Here is an 18,556-nt window from a genome sequence, read left to right as displayed (position 1 = left end):
AGTTCCTCGATGGTGGAACGAGCTCCTCGATGGTGGAACCAGCTCCTCGATGGTGGAACCAGCTTCTCGATGGTGGAACGAGTTCCTCGATGGTGGAACAAGTTCCATGATGGTGGAACGAGTTCCTCGGTGGTGGAACGAGCGCTCCATTGACCTCAGGACAGCAGGAACTCTCTACATATTTAATGTCTACATCCTCAATGGTGGAACCAGCTCCTCGATGATGGATTGAGCTCCTCGATGGTGGAACAAGTTCCTTGATGGTGGAACCGGTTCCTCAAGGGTGGAACCAGTTCCTCAATGGTGGAACAAACTCCTCTCTTTCTTGCGTTTTGTGTATTGTTTTGTGTATTGTTTGTGTATTGTGGTGGTTCATGTGTTTTGTGATCTGATGAAAGTTAATGTATTTAACTCAAAATGCAATTTATCTCTTCACCAATTATTTCTCAACGCTGCCCTTGCCCACTGTTTTTGCTTTTTTTAAAAATGGTACAGAAGGTGGACTTACACTTTAAGATCAAACCAGTGGTTGTGACCTCGGTGCCTTCGGGCCCCTTTTTCAGACATCTATGCATTGTTAGCAGTTCCACCAATGAGACACTTTCAACATCGCAGATGGCTTCATTTAAATATGTGCTGAAGAACCTGAGCCGGTTAAATATACGTCTTCCCAAAAAATAAACAACGAGAATGTCTGTTGTTGAATCAGGATGTTGGATGAATAAAGTGGCAGAATGAGTTAAACATCTATGTATATTATCACCACAATGAGAGGCAAAAGTTAGACGTAAAGAATTATCTGAAGTGTATTCATTTTACAGATTGACTGCTTAGTTTGTAATGGGGAAATAACTGCAGCTTTATTTCAGCATTAACAGACAATTTCCTCCTGGTCACTCCCCGGCACATCCCTCACGTTCAATCCACTTTTCACTTTACTTTACACTTGTCACGTTCACATAACACTTACATCCCACCTTAACACACTGCTACCTGTTGACTGTGCACTTTATTTTAACTTTAATTGTACATTCTACTGTAGATATGTTGTAAATATTCACGCTCCCCATTATTGCATTCTGTTTATTGTCAACATGTCAAAACAAATAATAATAAAACAATAATCATAAGAGTTTCCTCATGATGCTGGCGGTGTAAACGTTGCTCAGTCAGAGGATGTGTTAATGGACTGGAGTCAATAACGGACTCCCCGGAGGCTCCATCGCAGTGTCTGAGGCGCATATATGGAGGATGGTGCGTTCACTGCCTCCTCAAGCAGCCTCTGCCCACATTACTGGAGCAGAGAGACACGTCGACGGACGCGCAGCAGCTCTCCGCACGCACTGAAAGGACCGCGGCGCAGAGGGCAGGAGGAGGAAGAGCACGAAGAAGAAGAAGCACACGGAGCAGGAGAAGATGTCAGTGGCTCTGAAGAGAGGCATCAGCGCTAAAGCCGAGTCCAGAAAATGCGCAGGGCGTTTCTGGCGGCTCTTCCCGCACCTGCTGCTGTGTCTGTCTCTGGTCGCTTACGCGGCGCTGGGTGCGCTCCTGTTCGAGTACATCGAGGGCAAGAACGGGTCCTCTTCCCACCACGACTCGTACCTGGACTTCCTGGGTCAGATTGTCAGCACTGTGCAGAACCTCACCGGTACGTGGCCGCCAACATCTGACATCACTCCAACTTTTCAAACTAACGTTTAACGTGGATTTGACTTGCTGCTGTTCGCTGGTTGAATGCGTTTCTTATTTTCTTCTTGTGGACCCATTCATGCACGCAGCGCGTCATTTGCTTCATCTTTTCTTCTCTTTCAGTTTACAACCGCTCAGAGCCAGAGATAGTGAGTCACGTGGAGGTGAAGATGTTTGACTTCAAGTCCGTCTGGTTCCAGAAACCACAGAACTGGACTTTCTTCGGCTCCATGTTCTTCTGCTGCACCGTGTTCACAACAGTTGGTAAGTCAGCAGGAGAGTTGTACTGAGAGTTGATGGCTCACATATGAAGGTACATGAAGTATAAGCTGTGTTGTTCTCATTGCATGTGAGAGTAATATCTTCTGCTCTGCTTTCAGACTTACAGTATTTAGAAAATAGTTATTATTCACATATTTCTAACAGCATAGAGTCGGATTGTCTGTAGGGAATTAAAAGATTGATCATAATATCAATATAAAATATAATAATGTAAATATTGCATATGTTAAAGTTTTAGTTTAATTATTCATATTTTTGTATTAATAAAACATTACTAGAATAAGGGAATTCAGTCGTTGCAACACTAAAGAGATGAACACATAAATACATCACTATAACATGTTTCCAGGATAAATACTTTTACTTTTAGTTTATATATGTTGTTTCTAAAACTTTTGTACTTTTACTGAAGTAATATTTTGAATGCAGGTATTTTGTGGCAGTGTACATATTATCTTTAACACAGTACTGCTTTTACTCAAGTAAATGCTCTGAGTACTTAAATACTGGTGATTTTCCATATTACCTTAATATGTAATATTAAGGTAATATTCTTGATATCTCCCTCTCTCTCCTCTCTTTCTTCTCCTTCTCTCTCCCTCTCTCCCTCTCTCTCTCTCTCCCTCTCTCTCCCTCTCTTTCCTCTTTATATATATATATATATATATATGTATATATATATATATATATATATATATATATATATATATATATATATATATATATATATATACACACACACATATATATCTGACTTTAATAGAGGCTTTGTGTCCATCAGCTGGTTCCAGCTCTTCGTAGAAGTCAACACAGAGTGAACGTTCAATATGTTTTGCAACTATTCCCTTCAATGCAAATATTCTTGATATCTCCCTCTCTCTCCTCTCTTTCTTCTCCTTCTCTCTCTCTCTCCCTCTCTCCCTCTCTCTTTCCTCTCTTTCTTTCCTCTCTCTCCCTCTCTCCCTCTCTCTCTCTCTCCCTCTCTCTCCCTCTCTTTCCTCTTTCCCTCTCTTTCTTCTCTCTCCCTTTCTTTCCTCTCTCTTTTCTCTCCCTCTCTCTCCTCTCTTTCTTCTCCCTCCCTCTCTCTCTCCCTGTCTCCCTCTCTCTTTCCTCTCTTTCTTTCCTCTTTCTCCTCTCTCTCTCCCTCTCTCCGTCTCTCTCTCTCTCTCTCTCTCTCTCTCTCTCTCTCTCTCTCTCCCTCCCTCCCTCCCATCTTGCAGCTGGTTTTATGACAGGGGTGGGGAGGTGAGGCATGAAGGGGTGAGGCGTGGGGGGGTGAGACATGAGGGGGTGAGGCGTGGGGGGGTGAGACATGAGGGGGTGAGGAGTGGGGGGGTGAGACATGAGGAGGTGAGACATGAGGGGGTGAGGCGTGGGGGGGTGAGACATGAGGGGGTGAGACATGAGGGGGTGAGACATGAGGGGGTGAGGCGTGGGGGGGTGAGACATGAGGGGGTGAGACATGAGGGGGTGAGGCGTGAGGGCACAAATCAAGACGACAAGCAAGTTGTGTATTCCGATTCTTTCAGCGGAAGGTCAACTTAATCCCAACAAAAAGTGGCGAGACAAAACAAACAGAAGCATCTTCAGTTTACTTTCGCTTCTTTATTGTCTTTATCGTAACATAAAAGTCTTTCAGCGGGGCAGCAGCAAACCTAACCTCAACAAATCATAAAAAAAAATACTTCAGCATAGCAATATCCTCAGCAAAATGTACACAATGTTTTTGTACGTCGTCACGTGATACATTCATATTTACACCATCAAGCCCTCACAGACTCTCACACTCAACCTCTTAGCGCTGACGTCATGAGTCCCTCACGGTTCAGGGATTAAGGGTTCAAGGTGGAGTTGGGATTGGATTAATGTCTTTCAATGAGCAGTAGCCTCATAGGTAGGAGGGCGTGGAGCAGAGAGGAGTGTAGTCCTACTCCCCTGATGGCGAACAGGCTGACCACAGGCTGACCACATGCATATTGAAGCATCTCCATCCTCTAACGCCCGGCTCTCTGGGAAAAGAAAATGCGGAAGCTGAAGAATGAACTCTTAGTGATGATGACAGTTTGGCTTCGAAATGTGACATCAAACCACCAGACTGTGTGGGCTTCAACTTCATGAAGTACTGGAGCAAGAATCAGCCAAGATGTCTGCCGTCTCTGACTCTGGGACGGTTTCAGAAAAGGCGTATTGGGACAATTTGACTTGAAGGAGTGCCAGCCGGGTGTCTCCTCCTGGCATCTGAGAGAGGCCACGCCTCACCAAACTAAAAGTCCTACGATCCAGAACCAACAATGGACCAACTCAAAACTCCACAACTTGACAAAACAAGCCAACAAGTTCAACTTCAGTTCTCTTTTACGTGGCTCAAGTGGGTGAATGGCTTCTGTAAACAGCGGGGGAGAGTGGCTTTCTTGCAATCCAGGAGAACGGAGTTCAGTTTAATGTTTGAGGGCGGATGAATAAACAGTTTGGAAAGGATTAAACAAAAACATGGGCCGATCCATTATTGACCGCACGTGTTCTGAGTTATTTTGGGGCTGCTGCAGCTCGATGGGTAAGAGTGGTCCACCTCAACGCTCAGTGGGTAGAGAAGTCCCTGCTTCCTCCTGTCTGCATGTCCAGGTGTCCTAAAGCCAGAAACCAAACGCTCACGCCGTCCTGCTGTTGGTAAACATCAGTTATAGACTCAGTCGACCATTAGGGACAAAAGCTATCACCCAGTGTGGCCTCGTGTGATACGGCACGGTAGCACTTGGTGTCTTTCACTAGGAATCCCTGACGCTTCATTCACCAACACCCCCTGCCTCTCACCAACATATGCCATGCATTCATGAAATAGCCTGTGTATTTGTTCAGCAATATGGAAGTGCTCAGGTTGCCCTTTACCGCTGTAATGAAGCACGATAGGAGGGAATGGGATTAAGAAGCTGGGGATGGCCACTCACATCCAGCAGTCTACCCGCTTCATCCCACTTCAGTGAGCGAAGAAGCCAGTTAGGTGTCTCTAATCAACTATTTATTAGGGCCAAAAGACAGCCGGTCAGTCCTGACACCAAAAACCTGGAACAGTCGAGGGGATCTGATGACTTTACCTTGACTGCTGTCGAGTGATGTTTGCACTAGCGGGAGTTGCTCGCTGAGACGAATGTTTACAGCAGCGCTTTGTCTGCGCTAGTGTTTAATAGTGTGTAGTTATAACCTGCTGATTGGGCAGTGAGGGCAAAAATCTCTGCCATGGTGCCGAGTGGAGCCTTGAACCAATAGTGAAGCCCCTAACCAACAGCCAAGAGGGTGCAACAAACACAAAACAGAACCGATAGTGGCAACTTCTTGCTGTGCAAGTGCGACATGAGATGAAGAAATGTTCATATTGTTCTTTGGCTTTCAGTTTTACTTGATCAGGATCAGACTTAAACTGTGAAACAATTTGAAAACTGGGTTTGATTTTAAGCCAAACACTGGACCGGTTTACCAAATTTGAAGAGGCAGCTGTTGTAGCGCTCACTAGCTGGTGATCATAGTGGAGCATTCAGCAGCTAAATAGATGGGAGTTAACGGAAGACAAAGCAGAACTAAAAGCAGAGTAAATACTGGATTTACATCCATCAGGTGGCGCAAACATCACCCAAAATGAATGTTCTTCGTCTGCTGAAAGTTCTGGTACTGTGAATTTGTAGTTCTTCTTCTTGCTCATTGTCAGGGATTGGCTGACATGTTTAATGGCAATAAGAATCTCCAGACTGTATTTATGCTAATAATTATAGAGCGGAAGTTAACACCTTGCAGTTGGTTGGAAACCACTAAATAAGGACCACAGGCTTTGTATTTGATTGATAGTTGATTTGTTAGATGATTTTGGCTTTGCGGCATGTGTCACATTGTTTTGTAACTGTCACACTGTCAGAAACTGACATGGACCTATTAAGTCCTCGGCTGCGTTATCTCCGTCTTTATCTCAGTCTATCTGAGCGGTGGCTCAGAGGTAAGCTCGGTTTTCCTCCAATTGAACCCCACATTGGTGTGAATCAGCACTATAAAGTGGCATCTTGCACGGCATCTGCCATCGGGTATGAATGGCAGATTGTCGGCATGCAGTGCAAAGCCTTGAGAGTGATATCCACCATATCCACCACGACTCCCTGAACATCCCAAGATACATTTACCCAGACTGAGAGTGTGGATGTGGAGGGTGTAAAGTGCTTTGAGGTTGGAAGAGGACTAGAAAAGCGATATACAAGCACAGTCCATTTACCATTTCATTTTTGAAGATAATCAGACATTGGGATTGGAATGTGAAAAAAATAAAAATACCCTCAATACATACAAAATAATTTAAAAATGAAACGATTCGACCAAAACATGTTCTGGCTCTGGTAATACATATTGCACTTTTTGAACATTTGGCACAATATATTCATTACCAGACAATTTCACGTGCAAATTAATAATGTTGACTATAAGTTATAGATGTGGCATTAACGACGTTCCTCTGTCATTCAGCTTAAACACAACATGTTCCTCCTCCAGACTGTGGACAATATGTAAATAGCATAACAATGATGGTCATGCCTGTACATCGTAGTTATTGTGACAGGCCTATTTATGTCCGGCCGCTTCACCGTATGGTTCACAGCCAACAGCTGCTCCGGTCAACACACTGAACACACAACGCTCAACGAGCTGCTGAACATAGTGAAGCGTTTAGAAGCTTCAGAGACGGATATTTTATAAGCTACAGAGAGTGAATATTGAACTGAACACAGAAGTGTTTTCTCCTTATCCCAATGTGAGCACAAGGAATTAGAGCTATGATAGCAAAGATCTTCAGAGTATGTGATGTTTCATCTGCTGTCCAATGGATCCCAACAGTACTTTTCTGATGTGTCACACTACCTCCCGAGGCAATAAATGGAAATATGCATGATACATCATGAGATATCTGGTGTGCAAACGGACAGCTTGGCCTAAACGGTGGTGGGAGAAGAAAGCGCTCCCAACAGCTCTGGACTTATCACAATGGAACCATAAATATTCAGATACGGTTGGAGCAAGCTGTGCCTTGTAAGGAACCTTTCCTGGCACTGGTGGTATAGAGGACAGGTCCGGGGTCACCGACGTCTTCAGGAATCATCTCTAAGAATCCAAACAACATTTGTTGGAGATGTAGCTAGTAGTTGTGAGGATACTTTGTACTGAGACGCATACTTACTGAATAACAAACTAACAAACTGACATGCTTAAAAAAGAGTATGGCTCCCGTTGTTCTTTGGGAGGTCTGGTGTGTCTCATTATCAAGTGGCAGCTGTTTTAGAAACGTCGGAGTCTCTGAGGACTGACAGGCGGATGAATGGTTGTTGCATGTTAGTCCCTATGAGCCCCATTCACAGTTATCACAAGAAATGTCTTGTTGGTGCAGCTTGGAAGAGCAAGAGCCAAATACAAGGTTCATACTCTCATGGAAAACCTGGAAAATGGTTATTTCCAGGTCCTTGAAAACAATACAAATCCCCAAAGTTGTGTAAAAATCATGTAAATGTGTTATATTCATGTGTTTTTGACGTTCATTCACGCTGAGTTTGAAATAATGAATCCGCTTTTAAAAGAAAGAGGCTCAAAATATCAGCAGCATACATACAGGCATCTATAGAAATGTTTATTCTTTTAATCAAACTATTGTCTCTCATTCATTTGAGTCATTTAAGGTTTACTGTATGCTTTGAATCCTCATTGTTAGTTTAAATACTACATTTTATCACTTTTTACTGTTTACACACACATTTAAAACTTTTCATTCATTTCACACAATGTTTGCTTATGGACATTTGGTTTAAAGGCATGAATATTTGGTTAAAAGTTATGAAAATTTGGTAAAAAGTTATGAAATTTGGTTAAAAAAAAAAGTCTTTAAATTTGGTAAAAACTCATGAAATTTGGTTTAAAAAAAACAACTCTTGAAATTTGGTGAAAAAAAAGAAAGAAAGAAAAGTCATGAAATTTTGTAAAAAGTTATGAAATTTGGGAAAAAGTTATGAAATTTGGTAAAAAGTCATGAAATTTGGTAAAAAGTTATGAAATTTGGTAAAAAGTCATGAAATTTGGTAAAAACTCATGAAATTTGGTTTAAAAAAAACAACTCTTGAAATTTGGTGAAAAAAAAGAAAGAAAGAAAAGTTATGAAATTTGGGAAAAAGTTATGAAATTTGGTAAAAAGTTATGAAATTTGGTAAAAAGTTATGAAATTTGGTTAAAAAAACTCTTGAAATTTGGTTAAAAAAAGTCATGAAATTTGGTATAAAAAAAGTCATAAAAATTTTGTTCAAAGTCATGGAAATTTGGTTTAAAGTCATGGAAATTTGGTTTAAAGTCATGAAAATTTGGTAAAAAGTTATGAAATTTGGTAAAAAGTCTTGAAATTTGGTTGAAAGTCATGGACTTGGAGAAGATGGCTTCAGGAGAAACCTCAAGGTATCCACAGCAGACAGTAAAACCCCTGCAGACAAAGTAGTTTATGACAAATGTATGAGAAATATGTAAATATCTGGGGATTCGCTTGCTATTATAACACCGGCTACTATCATTGGTGCCAACTTTTTGGATTTGCCATACACTGACAAGGATGCCGTGAGTCCATGACAGCTGCAGCCGATGAGCGAGCCGATAGCTTTCTAATGCTCGCTAAGGCGCAGGCGGTCACAGTCCAGTCTGCACTCGACTATATATAACTATTTGGAATTATTTCTAATGAATCACAATGAGCTTGTGTGGACGTTGGAAACAGCCCACACATCATCCCCGTGGAAGAATCTGCCCCACTGTCGAATCATGAAGTGTTTTGACCTTGATATGAACCCTTTCTGCACGGCTGCATTGCTCTAGACTTTGGCAGAGGGAAATACCCTGAATTTAAAGCAATGTGGTTTTAAACTGGGGGTAAAGTCAGAGACGCAAGGAGACATGGGTAAACAAAGAGGCATGGCATATTACATTTACTCCACAATATTAAGTACTACATACCGGAAAGATGAAGGAAGGATTGCCCTTCTATAACACTACATGTCATCATTCATCCATTCACACACTGATGGGAGGAGCCACCATTAAAGGTGACACCTGCCCCTCAGGACTAACTAACATTCACACACATTCACACACCTCAGGAAGGGGGAATTAGGGGTTAACTGTCTTGCCCGAGGAATCGTCGATCCTTTGATCGAGCCTGCTCTACCAAACCCACAATCGCCCCAACGGATATAAAACAAATACCCTCAATCGTACATAACATACGACATAACAGCCCTTACGGTATCCTACACTCAACCGTTTGACAGGTGACGTCAGATGAGTCCTTCAGGTTTACGGCTCCATGGGCGCCATTGGGATTGGACCGTTAGTTCAGCCGTTGCTGACATTGTTGTATACACAAGCAGCTGTTGTGTGGTTAAATTCAGCATTTTATAATTTGACCACCGCCGGAAGAAGCAGCTGTTATTGGAGCAATTAGTGAGCGGCGTCATCAGCCAAATTGTACGAAAGCTCTCCAGTGCGACAGAGACTTTGGCCACCAGTCAGTTGTAAAACGTTGCTTTTATTAGTGTGAATGTCGCCTCGGTGTCTCAGCTGACTGTGGACCATTTGCAATAAACACAGGGTGCTTTAACCCTTTTAGATCCATAATGATGTCGGTCCACCTGGTCCAGTTTGTCTTATTTATCAATAAATATGTTTAAAAAAAAATCCTTTTGGCAAAATTAGTTTACTCCTTTTTTTCTGGAGAAATACTTTCAAAATCTGGCAAGTATTCATTATGTATGTCATTATTATATGTTAAAAAGGCTTAAAACACTGTGTAAAAACCAAAAAGTAAGGGGTTTAGGTGGCCAGCAAGTGGCTGAACTCTTATAAACTAAACTAATACTATTATTTTCAACCCCAACACATTATTTCTAAAGAAAACACGGCTTAAAACACCACTGAAAGGAAGTGAAAAGCCAGTCAAAGCAAGGTGGAGCTTCATTTGTAGATTAGCATCCCTGTAGTAGTCGAACCTTTGTCATAATAATAAGGAATAGCATTAACATAAGGATTCATATGGCTATGTAGCCTGTTGTCCAACACTTTGTTCTGATAAACAGCAGCCGTAGCGCCAAAATCCACGGCCCGCCACCGACTTCAAGAAGTAGTAAAGTTAAAAATCTACCCCTTTCATGAGTAAACCCCTTGTAGGCATAACAAAAAGGTTGTGTAGCCTTTATATGGTGTTATTGGGGTGGTGGATTGCAAGTGAATGCATGTTTATTTACATCCAGGTGGGATCCATCATGTCTGACGTTGCACAGTCATACGACATCATAGGATACAAATACAAAAAATGTTCTTTCTGGCTCATTGTTGGTTGCTGTTTGTTTGGGATTTGTATTGAATGCAGCCCCATAGACACTTCATCATTCTGTAGCCTCTATCCAAAGAGTCCCACATACCTTGAGCTTATGTCTGTCCAGGACTGTGACAATGTGCTGGTGTCGGACCGTTTCCAATTCCCTTTGCCGACGCCCAGAAATGTCCCAAACACAGCGACATGAGGTTGATTGTTCACAGGTCGACCGCTTCACTTCAGACTGAAATCTCTGAACAACCGTTTAATGGATTGTCATGAACTTGCGTACAGTCTCTCCCCTTCAAGATGAATGCAGTGCAAGCATCAGCATGATAGCATTTAGCTCGAGGTAGCACTGAGTTAAAGTGCAGCCTCACAGACATTAGCTCCAAATGTAGCTTGTACGTTCAATACTTTCCTTTGCCTTTCTCTTCAATTATCAGTGATCCATTTGTACATCATTGTCCTTATATTTTATATAATGTGATTCTGGAGCTACCTTTTGTTGTGACAAGTTTGATGCGTAAGAACCTTGCAGATGGATTAGTACGTCTGCTAGTTTCAGATCCATGATAAGTGGTGAAGGGAAGCCAAGTAATGGCCTGGCAGCATCAGGAAGCCCACAACTCACTGAAGAGGGGGCACTTTCAGACGAGAAGGCTTTTACATCACCACAAAAAGCTTATTAGAGGTTGTTCGAGGTTCGAGGTGAATTGTCTTCTGTGTTGTCCTGATAGTTGGGAACTTTATTCTTCTCTTCGTCGTCCACATAATAGGCGTCTTACTTGTCATTGTAAGAATGTAAAATGTTTGTTTCGCCAAAGAAAAGAACATTGTTTTAACATGAATTTGAGTGTAAAGTGTGCGCGCAGGGCGGCGGGGTGTTTGGAGCGTTGCCCCGCTGAAAACCTGTGGTTGTGGGATTTAGAGAACCTGCTTTATGAAGGCTCTCTACATTCGGGAATTAGACAACAGAGGTACCGACCTCATGTCAAGAGGCGGTAACCCAACCATACAAGTGCCGGCTTGAGGTTATAGATTGATAATGTATGGTTAAAATGCCACTTAGCTTGTACTGGATGAACTTTGACCCGACCGCTAGCTCCGGATCTGAAAAGTGAAGCCAATGCGAAAGTGCTTCCCACCTACATTCACCGACAAGTGTGTGATGTCACTGTCTGCTTCCTAATATACAGGCTAAGGGTCATGCCAAGTCTCTTGATTGCCTCCATGTTTCCCTCTCTTGCGTCTTTTCCTTGGAAACCATGCGAGGAGAGAGGATACGAGGACACATGTTATAACAGACATGAGAAAAAAATCCACTTAAAATATTGCTAAAAATTATCGTATAATGCTTTTAGTTTATTTAATAGTGTTGAACTAGTACTTATACTCATTGATACACAATTATTATCTGTGTCAGAGTGGAGATGTGATCTCTGTACCTGGTAAACACTCTGCATTGAGTATTTATACACAGTGTGTGGTATTTATACTGTGTTCTGTATCCTGCTTGTATGCAAAGGATTAATTAATTTCTACAAGCAGTTTGTCTTATTAATGAATTATTTGTGTCTCTACATTGTTATAAAATAACCTCACAGTACAATGGGACAATGGAATAGACTCAAAGTTTCAGGTTTAACTTAAAATAAAAAACTATTAAACAGAAAGTCAGGAAGGATCAGCCTCACATGTCGTATGAGTGTAATCTGTGATCCTCTTCTCTCTGGTACTCGCGAGGAAACGACAATTAAGAGACTTGGGGTGTGTCCTATGACTGTAACATGCAAAGTCTTCCATTTTCACCACGTGTTGTGTTTGTGTCCTTATCCCCTACTTGAACTAATCCTCACATCCTGCCATTGGCCCTGTTTCAAAGTAAGTGCCCATTTTCTCTCTTGTTGTTGCAGGCTATGGGGAGATGTACCCGGTCACCTTGGCTGGTAAGGTGGTGTGTGTCTTGTATGCCATGGTGGGCATCCCTCTCATGCTGCTGGTCATCCTCGACGTGGGAGACTTCCTCGCTATGCTGATGTCCAGGGCCTACATGCGCATTCACGCCCTCTGCAAAAAGCTCCGCTCGCGCACGTGGTCACCGTGGAAGGCTCAGAAAAGAGCAAGGGATTCCAGCCACCAGTCCCTGGACGATGGTACCTTCATTTACAGCCACGACATTGTGATCCACGAGCCCCTCGACATCCGGCAGGTACTTCACAGCCAAGCAGATGTGCGGCAAAAGGCCATCCAACTCCAAAACAACAAAGAGATCTTTGAGAAGATTCTGGCCAGGGAGAATTTACTCAGAAAGAGCCCACTGCTCAGGACCCTCTCCTGCCCGGAGCTCGACCGGCTGCCGCTGCTCGCCAAGGGATTTACCATTTGGGACTTCACAGGGCTAGGGGATGGAATGGAAATGCTGGATGTACCCTTTGTGCTGATTCTTTTCATCGTCTTTGCCTACATTTTCTTTTTCGGTTTGATTTTGCCGTTGTGGGAAACAGAACTCAAGGGCTTTGATTCCTTCTACTTTTGCTTTATCACGCTCACCACCATTGGTTTTGGCGACATCGTGCCAAAACACCCCAAGTACTTCATGATTACCTCATTCTTCATCATTGTCGGCATGGCCATCATGTCCATGTCCTTCAAGCTCGGCCAAACACGAATTGTAAGCTGCTACCGCCAATGCATTAAGTTCATCAGCAGGGGAAATGTGGAAACTTTCAAAAAATGAACATAATGACCAAGAGGCCTTGTGTCTCACGTCTTAAGAGTTGTACAAGCTGGTTTTGACACAGTTCCAAAGGTCTGTGAGAACTTTTCCAAAGTGTTATTTGTGCTGGCTCTTCAGTTATAAGCAAAATAAAAAGTTTGCATGTGCCAAACGCTTTTGCCCAATGAAGGAGGATGATATTCAAAATGAGTTAAAATATCTTGCCATGGAATGAGGATTAGTACTATGTGGTACTGTAGTAATTGTTCTGCCTCGCCTCTACAGAGAGGGTGGACACATAGTCTGGATTTGATTACAAGTCAGAACTCTGTCTTCTGCCCTTTATCACTAAAACGACTAAAATGATGCACTACTTGAAGGTGGATTTGTCTCTGTATATAATAAGGTCAATAGGACATGTCTGAGTTCTTTATCAATTTCAACCAATTCAAAGATAGTGTGGTGATATATTGCCAGAGAGAGATTTCTGTTTGTTGTTGTGGTTTAGATGACCATCGACTGTGCTTCTACAAAGCTGTCGCTTGTTCGAGCCGTAACTGAGTGATCCAACCCTATTTCACCATATGTTCAGGTACTTACCACAATTGGATTCATGGATTCATGTCCCTTCTACCATGATTCTTGTGCTCCTCTGGTCTTAAAGCCGTCATTACATTATCACTCAGGCACATCTGTAGCTCCCTGGCTCATGATACCTCAAGTCAACCCACCCGTTCTGTGCTAGACTGCATGATTATGTTGAGCATGCTGTGTATTGCATAATATTGCAATGCATGAAGACGTCTAGAACATGCCAGATGATCCATAAAAAGGACTCCATCATCATTAGGGAACAACCAATTGTATGGCTTTAGGGCTAGACTACACAAACCCTTCCCAACACGCGCTTTAATGTATGCACAGTGACATTTATTGTGTTCACGCTGGTCATTTACAGTTATGAGCGTTTGCTGAATCTGACTTGACAAAACAAGTGAGAGAAAATCAAGATAAGAGTCCAAATAAATGTATTACATCTGTGTCACACCTTTTGCACTTTATTTTGCATTGTCAAAGTGTCATTATTTTGTTGCTGTATATATACACGAGAGAGAGGGAGTGTGTCAACTTTCCAATCAGAAGATCTGCAATTCGATCCCGGTCTTCTCCAGTCCATTTCTAAGTTTCCTCGCTAAAGACACTTAACCCCAAGTTAAAGAATAACCACAACGTCTGAATTTAACCACTTATAATTGCAAAAGCACATAAAGTGGTGGACTAATGTGCATAATGGAAAAGGGTGCATAATGGATAGATGGATGATGTGGCTTTCTCTGATCCGATTGCATCCTGTAACTTCCTCTCAGCTTCATCTTTCATCACCTCCATGAAGCCAATACACTGTTTAAATAACTCTGTCACACAATAAACTGCATTGTATGTGTCATTTAGGGGTGAAGTGTCTTGACGAAGGACATATCGACACGTACTTGGGTAAAACCGACATGAAGAGTTTGCGGGAACCCTAAATGAACTCAAAATGACTAATCTGAGTCATATAATTTACCACACATCATAACATGGTATAATAAGACATCTCGCCTTAATGTTTTTGGATAAATAACACAAAGTTCCCTCCATATTTAAAGATGTTATAATACATGCATGGCACCCATTCATGAGGAGACTCGCGTGAAGTACTGAACCAAATATGTACTCGTGTATAGTGTTAATTCGTGTACCGGTAGTTTCGTTCTGTTAGACGTTAGCTAAACACCGTCCCAACAAAGCTAAAGCTACGTAGCATGATATGCTCCATAGAGTCTTAAGATGAGTGATTATTAGCACAACTGATAAGAAATTGTTGAAATATCAAATGTAACATATATAATTTTCCACACATCATAACATGGTATAAAAAGACATCTCGCCTGGATGTTTTTGGATAAAGAATACACAGTTCCTTCCATATTTAAAGATGTTATAATACACCAGCATGACACACATTCATAAGGAGACTCGCGTGAACTACTGAACCAAAGATGTACTCGTTAATTCGTGTACCGGTAGTTTCGCTCTGTTAGACGTTAGCTAAACACCGTCCCAACAAAGCTAAAGCTACGTAGCATAATACGCTCTATAGAGTCTCAAGATGAGTGATTATTAGCACAACTGATAATAAATTGTCACATTCACAGGCTTTAATCTGAGGAGACTCGCACAAAGTACTGAACCAAAGATGTATTTGTTAATTCGTGTACCGGTAGTTTCGCTCTGTTAGACGTTAGCTAAACACCGTCCCAACAAAGCTAAAGCTGCGCAGCAGTAGCAGAACAGAATGAGCCATCAACAAACATGTATTAATATAATATGTTTTCTTTTCCACGCCGCCGTTCAGAAACAGCGATACCGGTCCGGTCGGTGTTCATCAATCCATTTTTCAGCCTCGGAAGGGAAAACCAGACTTGGATGCTGTTTCCCGCACTTCACCCTCGTGGAGATTCTCGTCAAAGTTGTAAACGTTGACTCTCGCTGTGACACCAGTGGGGTTGCGTGATTTGCGGGGGACATACACAACTTGCTCGTATACGGCCGCCCGGTTTGTGTCCAGCTCTCTTGTGGGATCCTTCAGGCGCTGTTGGGCCCGGCGGCCGGAAGCAACCACTTAGTTCATTAATGCGGCTGAAGCACAAACACTCCAAAGAGCTTTGATTGTTCAGACGTCACACCCTGAGCGAGAACTAAAGCATAACCTTGTTTTTTACTGACCTGTCAGCAAAATACAACAAAGGTTGATGAAACTGATCCATATATTGACTGAAATGACCAAATAAACCTCTTTTATTGCTTTTACTTTTGAAGGTACACACCACCGTTGAAAAGTATGGAGTCACTTAGAAATGTCCTTATTTTTCAAAGAGTTTTTTTTCAAAGAAGATGACATGCAATGAATCTTAAATACCCTCTCTACGTTGTTAATGTGGTAAAAGACTATTCTAGGTGTAAACGTCTGGTTCTTAATTAAATATCTACATCGTGTATAGAGGCCCATTTCCAGCAGCTATCAGAGTTCTGATGGTACATTGTGTTTGATCATCGCCTTAGAAGACTAATGGAGGAGTAGAAAACCCTTGAAAACTCTTAAAAACCCTTTAAAATCCTAAAAGAAACACTTATAAATCTCTTAAAAAAACATTGAAAACTCTTAAAAAAAAACTTGAAATTTGTAAAAACCCATTGAAAACCCTAAAAAAAAACCTTTAAAACCTTATAAATCCCCAGGAACAACCTTTAAAATCCCTTAAAAACTTTTGAAAACTCACAAAAACCCTAGAAAAAAAAGCTCTTAAAGAAAACTTTAAAAACCCTTGAAACCTGTAAAACCCCTTGAAAACCCTAAAAAAAATGTTTTAAAACCCTTAAAATCCATTGAAACCCCTTGTGCAGTGATGTCACACAGCTGGAAACAGCTCTGCTGGAGAGAGAAGCTATGAAACTGTTCTTCCTTTGAGCTGGTTGAGGATCTGGAGCTTCACATTTGTGGGTTCATTAAACTCTCAAAATGTCCAGAAAGAGAGAACTTTCATGTGAAACTCTCCAGTCTGTTCTGCTTCTTGGAAGTGAAGGATGTTCATGAGGGAACGTCAGGAGAACCTCAACACGTGTCTGGTTGACCCCTAAATGTTAGAATGGTAGTGTAAATAAATTAAATTAAATATTATACTAAAATGTCAAGGTTATTGCACCCCATGGAGCTCAAGATTTCAAAATGTATCTCCTGTTACGATGTTTGAACTCGACACCAAACTCCACTTGAAAAGACGCTTTCACCTTTTTTAACGACTTTGTACCGATTTTGGAAATTATTTAGTTCTTAACAACAACTCACATTTCCGTACTCTGCGGTCAATCTTTGTGTATTTGTCTTTCAGTTAAAGGAGTAGTACAAAAATAAATGATTAGAAATTGAATAAGATAAAGGCACCATTCCAACTTCTATACCTTTACACATAGAAGACACTTCATGTTGATTTCAAGCCATTTGTTTCTATGTCTGGTCCGCCTGCTTTCCTTTTGTAGTACTTCCTGTAGTATCGTAACACTGTTATGCTATTTACATCAGAATATGTAAGCTATAGTGAAGTCACAGGTATAAATAGTCATATCAGGATGAATAATAAAACTATAATAAACTCAAATGATTAAGATTATGTTTTTTTAACCTCACCTGTGATTATAAATTAACATTTATACTGGTTTTGAATACACTGACGATAACTTTGAGATGAAACACATTTGTTTTTGGCCCATAATAAATAAGAAGAAACTTATGTTTCTGGGAGTTGCAGGTTTGTGTTTCTTCTGATTCTCGATTCTTGATTTAAGATTTGGAGTTCTGCTGTAAAAATCTTGAAGTAATAGCCAAAAGTTAAACACATAGCATAGAGAATAAATATGAAGTATTGCTAAACAAAGCGCCAGTAGCTTAATATGTGGTTCCTCCACATATTAATATAATGTCACAATTATTGTGTCATCAAATAGAAGCAGTTCACACTCCTGTGGAAGGAATGATTGATTTAATGTAATTATGGACACTTCCGCGTTATCTTCCATGTTTTTGGTTCCCTGCAGTAGTGTCATCCGGCCACAAGGTGGTGCTGCTGCACAACAATGAGCTCTACGAGCGGCCCGCGTTGTATATAGCAGATGAACTGAGGAGGGGCAGACATGCAATATATGCACTTTAAAAAAAAAGAAAAAGTACTCACTTTTTATTTAGTTTTCAGCAACATATATGTTCATACATTCACACTCTTTGTTGGCACACATGACATTCAGGTACAAAGAACAACAAACATCAAACGGTGGTCGCTCCAAGAAAGGAAAGAACACTGAAGAGGAGAAATAAGGATGGAATTTACTTTCTGAAGAGGTCAAAAAAAAGATGCTTCAATGTTTCAATGTTTTTTATGAATAGTCCATGAATACAGGTGTGTGTTACAGCTTATTGCTCTTAAATCATTGTTCCTGAGCTGTTTCTCTTCATACCATAAAGATCATGATCCAGTTCTCCGTGGTTACTTTCTTGCTGATGCCTTCAGGCGTCTCCTTCAGTGGTAAACCAATATTTTACTTCATAACGACTGCATGAGAAGTCGCTGTGGGCACACGATGTATTCTTTCTCCCAGCTGCCTCAGGACTAACCGACATGCACACACACACACCTGCGGGAGACGTTTGGTTCAGCGAGTCGCCGACGTGGATCGAACCGCCGGTCCTCTGACAGAAGGCCTACTGAACCCGCAACATACGATCGTATGTTTGTGTAGGTTCACAGGGTCAGACAAGATGCAACAAGATGCAACCTGATGCAACAAGATGCAACAAGATGCAACAAGATGCAACGAGATGCAACGAGATGCAACGAGATGCAACCTGATGCAATGAGATGCAACGAGATGCAACCTGATGCAACAAGATGCAACCTGAT

General features: G+C 41.5%; 1 protein-coding gene across 1 annotated transcript; it reads left to right on the top strand.

The window, feature by feature from the left end:
• The first annotated feature begins 1,416 nt into the window (after positions 1-1,416).
• Positions 1,417-14,072, top strand: kcnk18 (potassium channel, subfamily K, member 18). Its single transcript, XM_068568435.1, has 3 exons — positions 1,417-1,648; positions 1,813-1,953; positions 12,259-14,072. The coding sequence occupies exons 1-3, from the start codon at positions 1,417-1,419 to the stop codon at positions 13,080-13,082; spliced, it is 1,197 nt and encodes a 398-aa protein (XP_068424536.1). The 3' UTR covers positions 13,083-14,072.
• The last annotated feature ends 4,484 nt before the right edge of the window (positions 14,073-18,556 follow it).

This window comes from Clinocottus analis, unplaced genomic scaffold (assembly GCF_023055335.1).
Source record: "Clinocottus analis isolate CAN_PGR_092001 unplaced genomic scaffold, fCliAna1.0.p SCAF_8, whole genome shotgun sequence".
NCBI lineage: Eukaryota > Metazoa > Chordata > Actinopteri > Perciformes > Cottidae > Clinocottus > Clinocottus analis.
This window is presented reverse-complemented; position numbering and strand designations above follow the sequence as displayed.